Source organism: Metarhizium album (genome assembly GCF_000804445.1).
Source record: "Metarhizium album ARSEF 1941 chromosome Unknown scaffold_5, whole genome shotgun sequence".
Lineage (NCBI taxonomy): Eukaryota > Fungi > Ascomycota > Sordariomycetes > Hypocreales > Clavicipitaceae > Metarhizium > Metarhizium album.
Window position 1 is genome coordinate 1,248,784 of NW_024467579.1, and position 18,443 is coordinate 1,267,226.

The following is an 18,443-nucleotide window of genomic DNA, read 5'->3' on the forward strand; positions in this document are numbered from 1 at the left end:
TACATGCGAGGGGGGGGGTAAGCGGTCGTCGGGAGTCGGGACGAGGACGGTGAGGGCTGATGCGGACGCCGTGTCGGTGCAGGTTCTGTACCGCGGCATGTTTTCGAGACACACACACACGGTGAGCACGGCATGCATGGTGGATGTAACTTGTGGCACGGCCGAGTCTATTCGCTTTGTTGTACGTACTCTTTGGCCGCTAGATTTTCCATTGACTCCCGGCGGAGGCTCTTGCCGACGATGGCCTCCCCTGGTTTTGAATACGGCGTGGACAACGTGGGCTCGGGGAACTGGGCGATGGCGTCGTCGTCGTCACGTCTTGTTTTCCGGCGTGGCTGTTAGCCGGGCCAGTGCGTCCTGGGCCTGCCTGACGCCGTCGACAAAGGCCATCTCCTGACTCATCTCGATGCACTGCCTGTACTTCTGTCGTGCGACGTCTGTCTGCCCCAGCATGGCGGCCACGTCGCCCCAGTTGCACAGGGCCACGGCACATGCCTCGTCGCACTCGGCCGTTCTCTCCTCTCCGTGGACGTCCCTGCTGTGGGCGTAGGCGTTCTGTGCCCAGCTCAGTCCCGCCTCGAGGCACTCTTTGCGCGTTTTCGGGAGCGCGCCCTGGTCGGGGGCTTGCGCGGCTCCCACGGGGACCTGCGCCGTGTCGGGGGCGAAGACGGGCTGCTGGGCGAAGCACGCGGCCAGGTTGTTCATGATGACGGCTCTGTGGCACGGGCTCTCGCAGAGTCTGAGGGCCTGGAAGAACAGGGGAACGGACAGCTGGAACTGAGACCGGCGCTCGTAGTCGCGGCCCAGGGACTCCATCATGCCGCCGAGCTCGGGGGGCGACAGCCAGTCCTGCTCGCCGGGCCTGACGCCCTCGATCCTCCGGCGGCGGAACTCCTCGAGGGACGTTTCGACCGCCCACACCAGGTGGTCGTGTGACTTGTCTGCCCGGAGGACGTGCTCGTCGGCATACAACTCGCCGAGCTTTACTGCCGTGCCGACGGCCTTGGCTAGGAGTCGCTGCCTCTTTCGCCAGAGTGTCTCGACCTCGTCGTCCTGCTCGGCCCCGACGTCGTCTCCTCCCCCTCCCGTACCGGATGAAGTCTTGGCCGGGCCGTCTTTGGGCGGCGGCGCTGTGACCTCGACACTGCCGGCTGGCCGGCTTCCCGTTGGTCCATTCACATATCTTCCAGCCTCATTCACGTTGCCGTCCGCGACGGATTGTTCCATCACGCCAACCCACTTCTTGCAATCCTGTAACACGGACTCCAGGACATCAATGGATCCCTTGTAGCTGTTGATCTTTTGCAGCCAGAACGACACCTGGATGCGGATGCCTAGCACTTCGTCCGAGAAGGGGTCTAGCCCGACCTCCTTGACTTGCTCCATGGCCTTTTTGTAGTACTTCAGCGCCATCTCCGGGTCGGGCTTGTAGTTGGTGTAGTAGATTGCCCGTCGCAACGTGTTTGCCACAGGTTCAGGGTACCGGCTGAATTCGGAATTGTAGAAGCTGACGACGTAGGAGCGGATGGCAACGGCGGACACAGCAAGAGTCAACGCGAGCCTTGGAAACACAAGTCAGCACGTCGCACAGCTATGGTGGTGAGTGTGGCGGTCGGGGCACCGAGTGTGTACAAGACGATGTTCATGCTCGTCGCAACAGGTGAGTCCCTGTACGCGGTTCGAACGCCACGCGGGCTCACGGCGACAGCCAGGTTGCGCAGACTAGTGCCCAGCGCGCGCCCAACAAACCGCCGGAAGGACACTTGAGGCCTCCTCCGGTCCTCGTCTCCCCGCGAGGTCGACTGCCATCTCGTCTGGTGCGGCGCCGACGTGGCCGCGGCTCCGAGGCTCAGGCCGGCGGCCCGCGACTTGACCTGTACCGATAAGAATCCCGCAAGACACCTCCTCTGCAAGGGCGAGGTCGAGGCAATCGCCGTGGCGTGCATTGCTTCGGCAACTCGTGCACACTTGTTCGCGCGGGAGGGCTGGAGGTCGATGGTCCAAGGAATTTGCTGCTCGGTCGAGGTCCGAAGAGCGGCGACGCTTTTCTTGCGCGGGCAGGCAACCGAACCGACGCTAGTCCCGACTGGGTCCGTGCGTCGCGTCACGTCACGACCAGGTGGAGGGGAGAGTTGGCATGGAAGAAAAGAAAGTTGCATTCCCGTGCCCATCGTCGGCACTTTGCTCAAACCACTCACGTTCGCGGTATTTCTCAGACCATCGAGCCATGGCTGGCAGATTCGAGCCCAAGGTCCCCGTTCGGTTGAACCCGCCCAAGGACGACCCCATCTCCGTAGAGGAGCTGGCAAAGGCAACTGGTATGTCCGTCCATCCATCCGACGACTCCTCCACGAAGCCGTCCGACCTCGTGCGAGAGGCGTGCCGCATGCCTGTCTGTGCGGGCGGGAAAAGAAAAAAAGAAAAAAAGGAGGATGTTTGCTGTTGGGAGAGGTTCGACTCACTATCGAGCCGATACGACGACCGACGACGAGGTGGATTGCGATGTCCTCGCTCTTGGAGCGGGGGCTTCGAAAGATGCCGCACATGAGCATGACGCAGAGACCCGGGCTTGTGATGCTGACTGGCGAAACGCAGGCGTTGATGGTGGAAAGTGTTACGTGGCCATCAAGGTACAATGGGGCCATCAACTGAACAAGAGCACATTTTTCTCCTCTTCTTCCTTATTATCAAAGTATCCAAACACCAATGGTCTTTCGGGGCTCGTCAACTGATCTGTCGTCTGCAGGGCAAAGTTTACGATGTGACTGGCAACAAAGCATACCAGCCAGGGGGATCATATCACGGTGCGTGCTGTGGAGCCCTGCAACAGCTTGGGCTGGCGGCTTTAAGAACTGACATGTCAGCAATAGTCTTTGCGGGAAAAGATGCGTCAAGAGCCCTTGGAAAGACATCTACCAAGCCAGAGGATGTCCGGCCGGAGTGGCATGACCTGGAGGATAAGGAGATAGAGACGCTCAACGACTGGATCACATTCTTTTCCAAGCGCTACAATGTTGTTGGTGTTGTTGAGGGAGCTGAAAACATGGAATAGTGCCATCATATATACCACAGTGGAACAGAGAAGGAAGAAAAGAAGAAATGTGGTTCGTTCCACTGACGGGCGCTATTACGAGAAGCGAGAAGTATGGTTGCTGTTCTCAAGACTTTGAAGACGCAAATGCAAACGACCTGTGATTTTTGATTTCCGAGCACCACAAACTCGAATCGAAAAAGTGTCCGGGTCATGTTGTTGCTGCCAATTTGTCAATCATCACTTTATTCCGCTGTCATGCGGAAGTGGCTTGACAGTGTAGCATGACTGGTTTGCAGTTACACAGGGTTGGACAAGGAGTAACGACATCAAAAAAAGGGGGCAAAGACAAAACTAAAAGTTGACCCGACGAGTTGAATCATGCCCTCGGCACGTCTCGGCCGCTGTTGACTCGGTGCTCCAAGTCATGGCACTGACGCCGAATACCAGACCCTCTTGTCCCTTTCCTCTTTGCCCTTGTCCGTCAGATCAGGACGGGATCCTCCCGGTTTTGCGCCAGTTGGTTGGGCAAATGCGGCGTTGTTGGTACTGACATGCTCAGAGGTGGTAAGAAAAGTCCAAGGTGCAAGGTGAGAGAGATGAAAGAGCTCCATTTCGTATTGGGTTGCGAAGTCAGGATATATGAGATGACTTGAACCATGGGATCAAGCCACACCTGACTGACCTGGGAGGCATGAAATAGGAAAAGAATTTTCCGTCCTTCACTTTGCATGTAGCATCACATGTTTAATTTCGTGATGTGAATTTTTAACAAAGTACTCCGTAAGTAGCAAGATTACGTACGATATTGCGATGCCGTTCATGCAATTCGTACGGAGTATGTCTTGCAGGTTTATCGCATCGTTCCCATCTCTCACCTGCAAACCCGCCAGGGTCAAGAGTGACGCCATCAAATGCGCGGTCAGTTGTTATTCACGATGTGAGATACACTGGGAATTTTGGCAGAGTGTTGCGCCCACGAGGTCAGGCGCAAACAAATGGCTTGACAAGGCCAGCGCGCTGGGACGGGATGGGCGTGTAATTCAGTTCTACCACCTTTTAAACCCCTCTTGGTTGCCTCGTCGTTGCCTTGCCGGAATGTCGAACATCGTAAAAGTACCGGGTATCGAGCTTGACATCGGTTTTCCAGAGCGATACAAACTAGACGGGCAAGGTGCCAGATTCCCCGGCACTGGACAGTCATGCCACGGCAGTTGTTGATTGGATGGCCCATCACCGAAGCTCAAGGTTCATCGAGTCTCGAGCGGACGTCCAAGGTCAGAGTTGAAAGGACGTGACGCATCCGGGGCCGTCCCCCATTGCAAGGCATGTTGCACAGCTGCCGGGTTGACGAATTGGTGAGCAGCCTTGAAAGTGAGGCGGACGACAATGCGCACCACCTCCGCTTTTCACCTTTCGAGTTGGCCAAGTGACTGCTACATGCCATGCCCGCCGAGAGATGAGGTGCAGACGAACATGCAAGCAGGCGCATGATGCAGACAGGGAGTGTATCGTAGTTACTTGAGTATGAAAAAGGGAAAAAAAAAATTAACGAGCCTTGGACGGGACGTCCAGAGATTGAACGTACTTGAGTACCCGGCTGTACCTACCTGTTAGGTCGACAGATACCCGCAGACAAAAGATAGATAAACAGACAGTACAAGCACCTGCAAGCCACGGGGTTGTAAAAATGGAGTCAATTTGGTAATGTCAAGTCAACTGGTTTGGTATGCGCTACTCCAGTCGATGCTCCTCTCCGGCAGTCAACGGCAATTAGGCCCATTGGCCCTTCCAGCTTCCAGGGCGAGCAACTGCCCAACTGGCAACTGCCACGCCCAGTCACCCACCCAATCACCCAACCTGGCCCAGCTTGACCACCCTTCCATGTTCCCCGTGTCCTCTCTGATGGCTGAATCCTGATGGCTGATGGCTGATGGCTGATGGCTGATTCTTGAATCTTTGCAGCCAGACGGCATCCGTCCATCGCCATGTATCTCGCATCTCGCGGCTCCCTTGCCGTTTCACTACACCCTTTGCGTCGCATTGCCGCATTCTCTGATGCGGTTCGTTCCCTTGGCCATCGTTGTTATGTGCTGATTTGGCCTTGATGAAGGAACAAACCAACTCGAGACCGTCACCTTCGACCTCACGCAAACTGCTTGGCACCACCCACTTGGCCCTCTTGTAACTTGCTCCTTTGTGTTGTGTATCCCCGACCCGGATTTTGCGTGCCATATCAATGGCACTGGGGTTCGGCTTGCCAATCACGATCTGGGGCCAAGTTTGAATTGTCGTGGGTTTGCTGCTTTTTCCTGTACCACCACGTTGGCATCAGGTTCATCGCGCTCCCTCAAAACAGAGCCTATGACTCCATAGCTCATTCTTCTCCCTTCCCCTTTCACCGGCTCACAACCCACGGTCGATTACCCGCGGCACCTTCACCTTCCGGAATCTGTCTGTCTCAACGTTTGAACGCGCTAGACGTTGTTTCTGTCCCACCCCCCGGGGGTTGCCTTGGAGCGCTGCCAGTCCATCCTTTGGCATCACCTCACTGTACCATGAGCTCTTCACAGACTTTGTTGGGCACTATAACTTTTCTCGTTGCCGGACGACGCGGTGCTTCTGAGTTCATGTCGATGTCTAGCCGCTCATCTGGAGGATAAGCCTTACGTATATCGACTATTCGGTATCTTGGTCGATCTTCGCTTGTTACTGTGTCCTGTTCTTCGTTGCAAGCTATTTTGCTCTCCGGCCAAAGGGCCGTGGACTCATTTGGTCAGCTCGTCTCTCCGGGCGCAAGCTATCTTCTTGCCGCTTCCCGCGTCCTTGTTGCTGTTGTGGGAATAGGCCGCTCTCTGTCCAACCACCTCCCCTCAACGTGCCGGATTGACCTCGTCTGGGAGAATGCAACCTGGCAATAGAAAGCCCCTTGGTAGGGGCCGTCAATCCTACCAGAGGAGTAGGGGATATAATGACGACAGACCTCAGCATTCCAATATGAACCCATGGGGTTATCAGTGCTTAATGCCTTCCAGCGGCGACAGTATGACGCAGTTCGTTTTCCAAAAGTTTACAGCAGACGTGGCCGATGACCCATTTGTCCCAACAGGACTCATAGCTCAATTTACCTTGGAAAGACAGCAGGACCAGAACGTTCTTGATTCACAGGCACCACCTCCACCACCACCATTACACCAATCCTTTTTCCCCGGCGACGTTTTACACCACAATCTAGGCAGATATCCGAGACACGATGACTCTGGTTACGGCGGTAGTCGTGTATCTCACACTGTAACAAGTCCTTCTATCGATGCTGGACAAGAAGGCAGTTGGTCTCAGTTACAATGCGAGTTGTGCGATGATTTCAGGGCCAAGAATAAATCAGAATTAAAGTACTGTTATGCCAAAGAAGAAAAGACCCAAATAATTAAAATATGGTTACCTTTCAACAGCACTAACAGGATAGTTAGGAAACACATGCATCGCCATACAAAACCCCATAAATGCACCGTCCCGGCATGTCCCAAAGGGTTTGCGACGGCGAATGACCTCGACAGACACAAGAGAACTGTTCACCGGGATGAATGCGCCAGCGAGAGCAATTCAATTGTGTACAAATGTACGCATTGTTTAACCGAACCTGGCAAGCAAAACAGACGGAAGAAGCAAGAATGGCCAAGAAAGGATAACTTCATCGCACATCTTGCGAGGATTCATGGTATCAACGCCTCTCATGCGGATAGTCTGGATCAATATATTGATCGAAACCAGTCACAGCTTCTGAATTTGACTGATATTGCACGAAGTAGCAACACGGACGCGGCGCAACGAAACGACCTGACGGGGGTGGGCACTCTCCCAGACCTGATCGCTCCTCAAACAGAGGATGCATATGTAAAGCAACTTGCAAGTTTGACAGGAGGCCAAGCCAATGCTCTCACAGAGCAACGTCTAAGGAAATTCTGGCAGAACAACTCTGCGCACTTGGAGAAGAACAACATGTTTGAGTCCTCTGAAGAACCCCAATGCATCAGCCCGCACATGCTGGGACGAGGATTTCCCGAAGGTTTATTCGGCTTTTCATGTGAGACTGCACAAAACAGGCCTCTTGATTTTGAACTTTCGAGCAATCACGTCATGTCAGATTCTCTGCTGCAAACTGACGACAACGTCGCAAAATTGCAATACCCAGGCATTGCAACCAATGGCAAAGAAGCCACTGGCTCTGGTGTGGGTAATGACGAAACTGACGTACGCAATTTCAATCACTTTGGACATCCAAGTGCTCCCGAAGCAATTGTGCCAAAGCCCCCTGAGCCAGCAGTGCCATATTCGCAATCTGATCATGGAATAGCTCACTGTGATTTGATGGACGTTGTTAAGAAGTTGGAGCTCGAGAAGCCGACATATCCACCGTCCAGTCTTGCAGAACACGTAAAAATACTGCCCCAAGAGGCTCGGGATGCCCTCGTGGCTGCTCTCCGAGGTTCCGGCCTGGGTGACGATGAGCAGGGCATGGTTGACATCGATACGGCAAAGGGTCAAAAGGCATGTCACATGTGTCGGAAAAGGTTCAAGCGGCCCTGTGAACTGACGTACGTATTTCTGTCGAGTCCGTCATAACTCCCCCCCCTCATTTTGAAGACCAAGCTGAGATGGAAGTAGCAAGCACATGAAAAGACATTCAAAGCCGTACGGATGCACCTGGAGGGGATGTTCCAAGACATTTGGCAGCAAGAACGACTGGAAGCGACACGAAAGCAAACAGCATTATCATGTAGAGACGTGGGTATGCGATTTGGAATATTGCCCAAAGAGGCGTTGGAATCGTCGCGATACATTCAAGGCGCATCTTGTTGAAGAACACATGTTCGACGGGCTGGAAGCGATAGAAAGCAAGGTAGAACAGTGTCGTCGTGGCGCCAATGGCGACACAAAATTTTGGTGCGGCTTCTGCGTGAAGTATATCGATGCGGCACCACCAACGGCATGGACCGCGAAGTTTGACCACATCGACAACCACTTTTGTGGCAAAGACAGCATGGAGCAGAAGAGCATCGACGAATGGACACATGATGAGCTCGAAATCGGGGAGAACATAGAACAGGCGTCAAACGGCGCAACGAAGAGCGCCCCCGTTGCCTTTCAAGGTTTTCCGTTGGACACGACCGGGGTTCGCAAGAGGAAGGCGAAGTCAATAGACGTCGAGTCGCAACCACTTGAAAAGAAACATGATCAAGGCCTCAGGTTGGCCGAAATGTGGTATTGTGTAAGCGCGCTCGTTTGATTCAAGTCTTGGTGAAGCTTACTAACTTTGGTAGTGCGTTTGCACTGCCTTCTTGAATATCAGGACTTCGCCAAGTTGTATTACCTGCGAACATGTCCGCTGCGACTTTTGCCACGTTTCACGGGAAGTCCTTGAGAACGAAGAAGATGCAATGAGCTATCAGTTCAACGACATGGAGCTCTTGGCGAGTGAAATGTAGCCGTGCATGCGCGGATAAGGCTTCAAAATCCGAGTGGGGTCATGATGGGTTGATGTGCGCAATGGGTGATGATTATTCACGATGCGGTTTGTACTAATTCTTAATTCTCAAGCTGGCACAAGCTCATGGCGCAACTGCATGCACGGTAGAGCGAGAGTGGTGGTTGGGGGCACAGCGGCCGGAGTAGGGGTGGTATAATAAAGGAAAAGGGCCCCCCTTCTGCCTCGATACTGCGTCGGCGTGGCGGCGGCTTTGTGTTGTTTCGGGTGCATTTCATCTGTCGACGCTTGGGAAAGCAACCATGGTGCTTGCTGCAGGATAAATTCCTTACTTAGGATGTAGCTGGTCCGGTGGTGTAAGTTGCTGTGCAGCATAGGCCCAGGCCCCGGCCCCGGGCCAGAGGCGACATAGTAGTAACTAGTTACTGGTTGCTACGGAGTAGTTGGAATAGATATTATGTGAACCCCGTCGCCGGGTAGGGAGGGAGTAGTGGTACTCCATAGTATCCGTCTCGGTACTGGAAAATGACTGATCACAAAGCCCCCCCCCGTTCTGTTGGCATCACGCTGCCTCTCGGCGATGCCAGCACCAGTCCGCACGCAAAGGCAACGATACTCCCGAGTCCCAAGTCCCAAATCCCAACCCACTCCCACCGGTGCTATTTGCATGCCCCCAGTCCCCATCATCTTGTCCCCTCCCCCCCAGAATCCAGGTCTGTCGGTGTTGCCGCACCATGCACGAGATCAACGACAACACGGCCCTGCCGCCGGACATAACCACGGCGCAGTGGGCGCTGCGCGCGTGTTGCGCTGCCCAATATCAAGGCCTCTCTGGCGGCCTGCATAGGTAACTTACATGGGCACGGTATTGTACGTCCCCAGGCTCCTGAGTCCTAGGCCTGCACTCCTCGACGGGGTGCAGATGCAGCCCGTCCCTTTGAAGGAAATGCTGGGCACTTGCGGCTGACGGAGAAACATGGCCGGATGTTTGCAAAGGGCCGAAGAGCGAGCCACGGGGGATTTGACGTGGCCGTCGTGACTCGTGGGCAGCCGCGGGTGAAGTCGCAGTCGCCGTGCCCCGTGGTCGCAAGTACGTGGCAGTTCCCTCTTTTTTTTTTTTTTGGGTCGCCGGCACCGAGTATTCCTCAAACTCTTGGGCTGGATGGGGTTGAACAACGAGCTATGACCAGACCTGTCGGAGGGCAAGGCCACCGCGGCGCCAGGTCCTGGGCAGTTGGCCGTAATATTGGCTGGCCGATGGGGACTGTTGAGCCGTTGCGTTCACCGCGATTCTTTGTTCAGCCGGGGAGACGAAACGAACACTTGGATAGAGAGATGGCCTTGATCTCGGCCCGTGAAGGGATTGACTACTGGGTGGCCTTTCCGCCGGTCCCGCCGGCCCCTTTCAGCAGTCGTCATATGCCGCCATCAACCCTCCCGTTTCTTGTTGGCCAGCGCTGGTGGGCGTTTGGATGGCGGACCTTGTCTGCCGTTGAAGAATGTCTAACTTGTACGCCTGCCGTAAGACACAGACCGTCCATTTTTTGCTCATGGACAAGCCAACAACTTTGGGGTGCTGGCTGGGCGATCAAGGGCATCAATCATCCATCCGTCGTCGAGCTGGGGAGGGAGAAGAAAAGATTTTTTTTTAAAAAAAAGGCCCGCTCGAAAGCAACCCAGTAAGTACATGTTGTGACAGTCTCAGTCATCTTCAAAGGTCGCACAGGCTATGGGGGATGGCTTACCTGGTCATCCTCTTTCTGATCCCCAACTCTGCTGGGGTTACACGACTTCTCGTGAAAGCCGGCGTTTTTGGAGGGCCCAAACTCTTTTTGTCAGTGTGCCATTCAAGTTGCCAACGCCACTGCACTTTTTGGAGCCAAGATATACTTGGGAGTCTTGGACAATGGGGGCCGGCATGGACTATTATGGAGCATCGAGTAGCTGGCCCTTTGATCTAAACCGGTCTGCAATATCCAGGATGGACGTTGCACGCCATTCCCGCTCTTCAGCTCAACTTCCGGGGCGGGCAGGATTCAGGCGTCCTGACGGCGACGAGGCGTCGTTGGTGAACAAAACGACGAGGCAACTTGGACCATGTACGCTCGTCGCCTGTTGGTTGGGCGCGCTAGGCAACAGATGCAAGGTTCTCTCTCGGTGGGTGTGGGAACCACGGTGAATGTAGTTATTGATTGAGACATTCATAAAAGTCTTGTTTCAATAGCCTGCGATTGGCAACTCACTATTATGGGGTACGGACTACGGAGTCCTACTCCGTACAGTCGGGTCAATGGAAGACTGGGCATTCGTGTCGAGCTGATCGTGTACGGATTTGGTCCAAGAAGAGGAGGGCCTCTTTCTCTGACACTGAAACGAATACTGTGCAAACCGCTGGCCATTGATGCAGCCTTCCTTGACCTCTGACATGTCTCTATATGCCACGGGACTCGTGTCTCCATCTCGACGGACTCGATCTCAGCCTCAAGCATTGTGGCGGACAAGTGGTAGCCATGGCGCAGGGTAATCCAGGTGGCTATTGCTGCCATCTCATACTCGGTACCCGGATTGTGAAGCAGAAAACATGACAACAGGCCCTATGGATGATGTTTCGGTATTTGTTTGCGGCCAGAGAGATATTGGCACTCAAAATCCAACCGACATGGCAGAGGGCTGCATCAGCGCCGCGGACCCGGTCTTCCCAGGTTCACGGGGCACGATAGAGCACGGAGTGGTCAAGTAGCTCGACTGGACGACAGAACGGCGATTCCACGACGGCCAGATGGACAATATACCGGGGCCAAATATCGGGCGCGCCTCCTGAGAAGGCGTGTGTGTATCCGATCCAGAAGTGAGGTTCCAAGAGGGACTCATTCTTGGGAATTAGGAATAGGTGTGTGCACGGATAGACTGCATGTTGAAAGACTTCCAGTTGGTCTGGTGGCTGCTTAGCCATCTTTGCGTATTCGAAGGACCGGTTGTCGGGAGCCAACCAACACAGAAGCAGGGCATTTCCGAGGAGCCAAGTCGACAAACCTGAGGCGTCTCGTCTGCCATAGTGGCAGAAGAAGTGATGATTCGCTGGCCTGAAAGATGTAGACAGCCACCTCGTCGACGGAACATTTCCGTCCCAGGCAGAGCTTGAGAAGCAGCTCTTGTGCGACCACAGGGCCTTGTGGAACGAGTTGAATGGCTCCGACTCGCTTTCATACAGCAATTTCGATACGCTAGCCAAGTCTGGCTTTGGCAAGGTAAGGTAATACCGTTGGTTGATCTTGAAATCTGATGCTACTCCGTAGAGTGGCACGCATTCGAACACCATCTTTGTTCTAGAGACTCATGCGCTCCGTTAGCGGTTCCGTTTTAACCAAAGGAAGCCCGGTGTGGAGGCGCGGCAACGTCAGCCAGGTTTTTGAATCACGGCATCGTGGACACGATGTACCACTGGCAGGATTAAAATGGGTTTTCGGCTACATCAGATAACTGGCCATGGTGGGCGACACCACCGTAGGTATGATATCCGAGTGCACATTTGGCGACAGGCAAACGTCTCTTGCCAACAAAGGAGCCAGCCGGCAGGATGTATCGGGTTACTAAGACAATATTGAACGCTTGGCGATTTGAGCCGTGTGCTAACGATTGAAGCCGACGGACGATCCAGCAACGACCGGTGACCGACGTGTCACTTTTCCCTCGGACGCCATGTGGCAGCGGATCCTGGGAGACGGGACCCTTGGACTATAGAGCCGGGAGCGAGCAGGCAGGCGGCAGACATTGTCGATGTTGGTTCGGGTCTGCGATTCTCCTTTAGAAATGCCATTGCCAAGTTCCATGCAAGGTCCCAGGCCCAAGCCCTTGGCCTCTCAGCAACGGTGGACTGGGAGGAAATGCGAGGGTCGGTCGAACTTGCTTGATCCAGCAGTTACGACTTTCCCTTGGCCCGAATGGGTCGTGCTATTTGTGCTACCAACCCTATCTATTCGTGCTACCGCAGCTCGATTTAGCCTAGTGACTAACTGCCTACACCCCACTATACATTTTTACATACACCCGCATAGTTGCGCCTGCTTTTTAGAAATTTAATTAGTGTTTAAATTAAATCTATTATTTTTTTAATAATGCAAGCCTAGACGAGCGCTAGCAGCGCTTAAATCGCTTAAAAATGCAATTTCTAGTGTTTTTAATAAATATATATATATTATAGGCTGTAATTGTTCTGCTGCCTAGGCTGTTAATTATTCCGCTGCCTCTAAGGGCGCTGCCCAGGCTCCTAAGGGGTTATCCATTAAATCTATAGCGACCTTAATACTGCTGCTTGCTCTGTAGCTTGTCTACTTATTAATTGAGGTTGTATGTTATTTATAGCGTTTATTAATTGCTGCCTTAACTGTATTATAAGTCTTCTTTGTTATTACGTCTTAAATTATTTAACTAATTTATCTTATATTGCTGTATATTATATGCTTAGATTAGTTTGTTAGCAACCTTAAGAGCCTAATTAAGGCCTTTAACTTAGCTGTTAACTGCTATTATTATTAGAATTTTAGTGTTATATATTTAAGGGCAGCAGGCAGCGTCTTCTGCAATTAATTCTATAAGGATAATAAATTTAAAGATATAGAGCATTAGAAGTCTATAAGTTAATATTAAGTATATTTTCTGTAATAAATTAATAGAGATTAAAACTAAGACTTACTAGCAGCTTTATAAGCTACTAATAATAAGAAATATTGCTTCTTTTTAAGGGCTATTATACTTATAGCTTTAATAGGATAATATATATATAAGGCAGCATAAATTAGTATATAAAAGAGCAATTTCCCTTATAAAGTTAAAGCTATTTACCTTTACAATAATTAGCTTCTGCAAGCTTATGCTAGCAGGCTAAGAGATTAACAGCCTTATAGAATATTTGTATAGGTAAATTACTAAGCTATTTGCTGTGCCTATATGTATTTTGCTGCTAAAGCTCTATTATAGCTGCTTTTTAAGAATATTTATAATCTTTTTTAAGAATTATCTACTAAATTAATTAAAAGAGTATAAATAGATTGCTATTACTAATATATATATAGAATTTTGCATTATAATATACTGCTTTAATTAGACTTATAGTTATATACCTAAAATTCTAATAAAATTAAGTATAATAATAAGCCTACTACTTGCGCTAACTATAATAAGTATTCTTAATGTAATTAAGAATGCTTTATTGCTGTAAACTATATATATTCTTTATCTAGTTCTATATAGAGTTAAATGCTTTAATTTCTTATGTATAGATAAGTAATTTAACTACTAAAGTAAGGCTATTTAGGCATTTATTAAACGCCTTAACTTCTAGGTTATTATTATTATTATTATTATTAGAAGGTTTTTAATAGAAGAGGGTTTTTGCCTTTACATTTATAAATATATACTAAATATATATCTATTGCTGTATCTTAGGGAAAACAACTTATAGAGCGTTTTTAAGTGCTTTATTAAAGTTAGTTATAACAACTTTAGGCGCCTTAATTTTGTGTTAATTTTATATTTAATTAAGGCCTAGTAAAATCTATTAAAAGGCAGGTTTATTCTCTTTTATTACAAGAGTAAATATAATATTTGCGCTAGAGTTCTAGTCTATAATAGCAATTACTTAAAATAAGTGTAATTTATAGTAGTTAGTCTTATAAGTATTATCTATATAGAGAACTTAAGGGAAAACTTTCTATTAATTAATGCAGGACTTATAAGTCTAAACAACTAATTCTAAATAGCTCTTATTATTATATTTAATAATATATAGTAAATCTTGCTCTTTAAGAAGCTTAACAACTTATTATATTAAAGAAAATCTATTAAGCTTCTTTATATAAGCTTTTGCAACTTAGTTATAGAGGTCTTTATAGCGAAAATAAACCTCTATTTCTTCTCTTTCTGCTATATTACAAATAATATTATCTATCTTACAAACTAGAAGAGCTTAGTATTATATAAAGTTTGTAAGGTGCTCTATTAAAGTAACTATAAACCTTTAATATATTAGCTTAGCTAATAAGTTAAGAAATTAACTATAATTATACTAATAATATATTACTTTATAAGTCTAAACTTAATTTATATTAACTATTATAGTTACTAGCTAAAGCTTAAACTTATAGTTATTCTTTTTAGTAGCAGCTTATTAAATTCTACTTGCTTAAGATATTCTTCTAGAGCTATAATAGCATAAAAAGCTACTATACTAAGGCTACTACTTTCTGCTAACTTTAATAAACTTAGTTATAAAGCTTTTAATAAAGGCAGTACTATTTGCCTTACCTTAATTCTATAAATCGTTAAAAAAGTAATTAAAGTTGCTATAAGCTCTTAGTAGCAGTATTTTAGGAATTAAGCAGCTAGAATCTTTATTATTAAGCAGCAGCTTAAAGTTATTAAAAGAGGGTTTAAGCTGTACTTTAGGGAAGACATTAAAACTTATAAATTTAGGTAGATAAGTGTTATCTATTAAAGATATAAGAAAAGCAGTATTTTAGCGTAATTATAGAGTTTAAAATTAAGCTTAATATTATACAATTTAGCGATATTATTATAGAGTTGCAAAAAGGCTGCCTAGGCGGCTGCACTTTATTTTTTTTGTTGTTGTAGAGCATTTTTATAAGACTCGATAGTTGCCAGGGCAATGTATGTAAAATTATATAGCGGGGCGTGGCGGGTCAGGGTGTAGGCCTAAAATCGGGGTGGGGCGGTAGCACAAATAGATAGAGTTGGTAGCACGAATAGCACAGCCCGGCCCGAATACTGTCCGCTTTGGTGATGTCAGTAATGTTGGTGAAGGACAGGGTGTGGGCTGATGGATGGGAGATGTCACAGCCAGCTCTTGACTGGTCGGCGGGCGGGCCTGAGCCACGTTGCTTCGACTGGCGAAGACCAAGTACCGAGCAGTGGTGTTCAAATACTGTGTTATGCAGGACAGTGGGCGAGGCGGGCAAGATGCGTCATGCTACAGTTGGTGGTGTCAAATTGAAGGTGTCGCGGGCTCGAATTTGAGGCGGCGGACCAGACCAGACGCAGCTGTGCGGACCTGCAGCTGGGGCTGCCGAGACCATGCGCAAACGCAGCTGGGGGGAGGAAGGGTATACTTATGATGCCGTGTTCAACACGCACCGAGTACTTGGTCAAAGTACTCAAAGTACTTCATGCCGATCCCCTCCATTGTGGTAAGGCTCCAGCGAGGTATCCGCGGGGATGTGCACCCAACAAGAAGCCAGATCTAGAGGGTACATCAATTTCCTAGCAAATTTAGTGAGCAAAAAAGTCCCACATTGCAGCCGCTTGGTGCCAGCGATTGAGGGCATCGTCAGATAGAGCCCTGAAAAAAAGGCCTTTGAGAGCCTTTCGACCGAGGCTTGCCAACCTAACACCTCTAGCAAGCAAGGCAATACAATAGAGGTCAAATTAAAGGCTTACAATATGTTAGTGTCAAAGGATAAAAGTGCTGCAAGCCTTATAAGGCCGCTAGAATGCTACAAAATCTCGGTAGCTTCGTGAAATGCTGTTGTTTTAGTGTGCTGAAATTTAGGCTGCTACCAATGTCACCTTAGGTCACCAGCGGTCCGCAGGGATGTTGTGGAGCTCGCGACTCCACTAGAGCCATGTCACGAGAGAGGGAATATGACAATGCCCATGACGGTGATGTTGATGCTGGTGCGGGTGCGGCTGCCGATGCTGGTGCTGGTGCCGATGCTGGTGCTGGTGCTGGTGCTATTGCTGATCTGGTGCTGATGCTGCTGCTGATGCTGCTGCTGCTGATGCTGCTGCTGCTGATGCTGCTGCCGACGCCGACGTCGATGCTGGATGCTGCTGATGCTGATGCCGATGCTAATGCTGATTGATTGGTGCTGATGCTGATGACACCACCCGTGGAGTGCGTGTCTGTTTGTCCGGTGCCTCCCCTGGCTGTGACATTGAAGATGACAGGCGAGGGCGTGGCTGAAGCCATGGAGCATGGTCAAAAATAACCCTAGGCTTGTGCCCTGCACATGCGCAGCACTAGTGCTACTGGGAACGTGCCCGGGTTACCTTACGGAGTACAGTTAAGTAAGTACGTAGGTACGGAGTACTTTAGTAGACGACATGGACGTTTCTATTGGACTCTTATTCTTTTCTGGGCTGTCTGGCTCAAGCGCCGTGGGGCAGCAGGCCAGGCCACGACTCAGGTGCTCAGGCCCAGCTTGGGTTCAACCGGCATGCCGGCTCTTTTGTCCTGGCCTGGCTCTCCCACTCCAGCTCAGTTGGGGAAGGTGCGCTCGAGTGGCTGTCGTTTCCGTGGTCCCCGCGTGCCGCCACCCGCTTCGACCGCCGCCGGCGCAGTCGACGAGCCATGATTGTCATGCCAGGCACCAAGGACAATCGCAGAGCAGGAAGGCGGGACTCTGGACTCTTGACTCTGGAGATGCCGCCAACTGGTCTTCTCACCTTGTGCCAGACAGACTATTGACGGTTTTGCCAACGATGCCGGCCGGTCTCGTGCGGCCCGCGGGTTGTCGTTGGCCAGTCAGTCATGACCTTCATTCCTGTTTCTTCCGTCTTTTGTGCAAGTCGATGCCAACTCAGGCTGTCTCTGACATCTGTCTCGAACTCTCTACGCAGTACGGAGTCCCGCTGCAACCATTTCTCCAGCTGGGGGGGGCCAACTCGCGCCCACGACGACCCTTCGCGCCTACGGCGGACCGGTCGACCATTCGCACGATACTCGACCGTCCATGGTCCATGCCGCCCCCATCTTCACGTCCTTGGCTTGGTTAACGAATGCCCACGCCGTGTAACAGGTTCATTGCCAATGCCACAATGGGTGCTTTGTGCGTAGCCTTCTGTGCAACCTCTATTGCCATATGACATCCCATGGTCCCCGAGTACATTGCGGGACATATGACATGCCATGTCCTCATAACTAACCGCCACGGCAGCTTGTCAGCTCTAGACGAGACTCGAGTCGAGCCGAATGCCATGCGACGTCTGATGGAAATTGAGAATGACAAGCTCTTTTCCGCCCCCGCGCACTCACAGCCCCGACGATAGGCGATGCACCAGAGACGCCGAAAATAGAAGCCACGCCTGGTCAGCTTCAACTCGTTCTCTCTCACCATTCTCTTCCCACCCGCACAAACCAACAAGCAACCTCACACAACCGCACACGCTAGTGCGGCCACTCATATGCCCAGCTCCCCCCCCAAAAAAACTTGCCATGCCTGCAGTGTTACACAGGACCATCCAACACTTTTCAGGACGCCTAGGGAGCCAAATGACTCTATGTTGTCCGCCGCTCCTGATGGCCATGTGTGTGCGTGTGTGCGCGTGTGCCTGTCTGTCTGTGGCCCGGCCGTTCAACCCCCAGTACTTCGTGTGTTTGTCTCTAAATTAGGTTTGGCCCGACGAGCTGCAGTTTCCGGAACAAGCTTGAGGCACCTGTAACCAACCTTTAGTCCAGCTTCAAGACCAAGAATCAGCCCTTGAGGCCGCTTGTCTCTTCGCTTCTTATTCCAAACAAAGGGAGTGCGGGAAAACTGGGAGCTCTGGCTGACGTGAACGCGTGTCGAACAGTATTCGTAACCATGTTCACGGCCACCATTCCCCACGATACGTCTAGTCACTTCTGCACTAATTATTTGGTGTCATAAAAACCTCGCAGTAAGCCATCGTAGTTGGCTGGCCGCGGATATGACAGTCTACGGACCCTGAACGTGGGCACGGCATCATTTGGCCTGTTTTCTACGCGACATCCAGGCCCAGATTCGTTTACCTGAGATTGGCGTACGCCAATGCGGTGCTCACACTGGATCCGAAGCCAGCCCCAGACAGGATCCCGGGAGGGTAACACCCGAACAAGATCCCTCTCTTTGCATCATGACATACGGAGTACCTTGGGTAGTGGTACGGACTACA

General features: G+C 50.5%; 4 protein-coding genes across 4 annotated transcripts; 3 read left to right on the forward strand and 1 right to left on the reverse strand.

Moving 5' to 3' along the window:
- Positions 1–312: 312 nt before the first annotated feature.
- MAM_03102 (TPR Domain containing protein) lies at positions 313–1,946 on the reverse strand (the record flags this gene model as incomplete). Its single annotated transcript, XM_040821901.1, has 2 exons — positions 313–1,561; positions 1,633–1,946. The coding sequence occupies 2 exons, from the start codon at positions 1,944–1,946 to the stop codon at positions 313–315; spliced, it is 1,563 nt and encodes a 520-aa protein (XP_040680470.1).
- A 281-nt stretch (positions 1,947–2,227) lies between these two features.
- MAM_03103 (Cytochrome b5) lies at positions 2,228–3,052 on the forward strand (the record flags this gene model as incomplete). Its single annotated transcript, XM_040821902.1, has 2 exons — positions 2,228–2,318; positions 2,871–3,052. The coding sequence occupies 2 exons, from the start codon at positions 2,228–2,230 to the stop codon at positions 3,050–3,052; spliced, it is 273 nt and encodes a 90-aa protein (XP_040680471.1).
- Positions 3,053–6,028: 2,976 nt separating this feature from the next.
- On the forward strand, positions 6,029–8,517 carry MAM_03104 (C2H2 type zinc finger domain protein; the record flags this gene model as incomplete). Its single annotated transcript, XM_040821903.1, has 3 exons — positions 6,029–7,626; positions 7,697–8,300; positions 8,353–8,517. 3 exons carry the CDS (start codon positions 6,029–6,031, stop codon positions 8,515–8,517), a joined length of 2,367 nt encoding a protein of 788 aa, XP_040680472.1.
- A 7,454-nt stretch (positions 8,518–15,971) lies between these two features.
- On the forward strand, positions 15,972–16,393 carry MAM_03105 (uncharacterized protein; the record flags this gene model as incomplete). Its single annotated transcript, XM_040821904.1, has 2 exons — positions 15,972–15,977; positions 16,103–16,393. 2 exons carry the CDS (start codon positions 15,972–15,974, stop codon positions 16,391–16,393), a joined length of 297 nt encoding a protein of 98 aa, XP_040680473.1.
- Between the last annotated feature and the right edge of the window lie 2,050 nt (positions 16,394–18,443).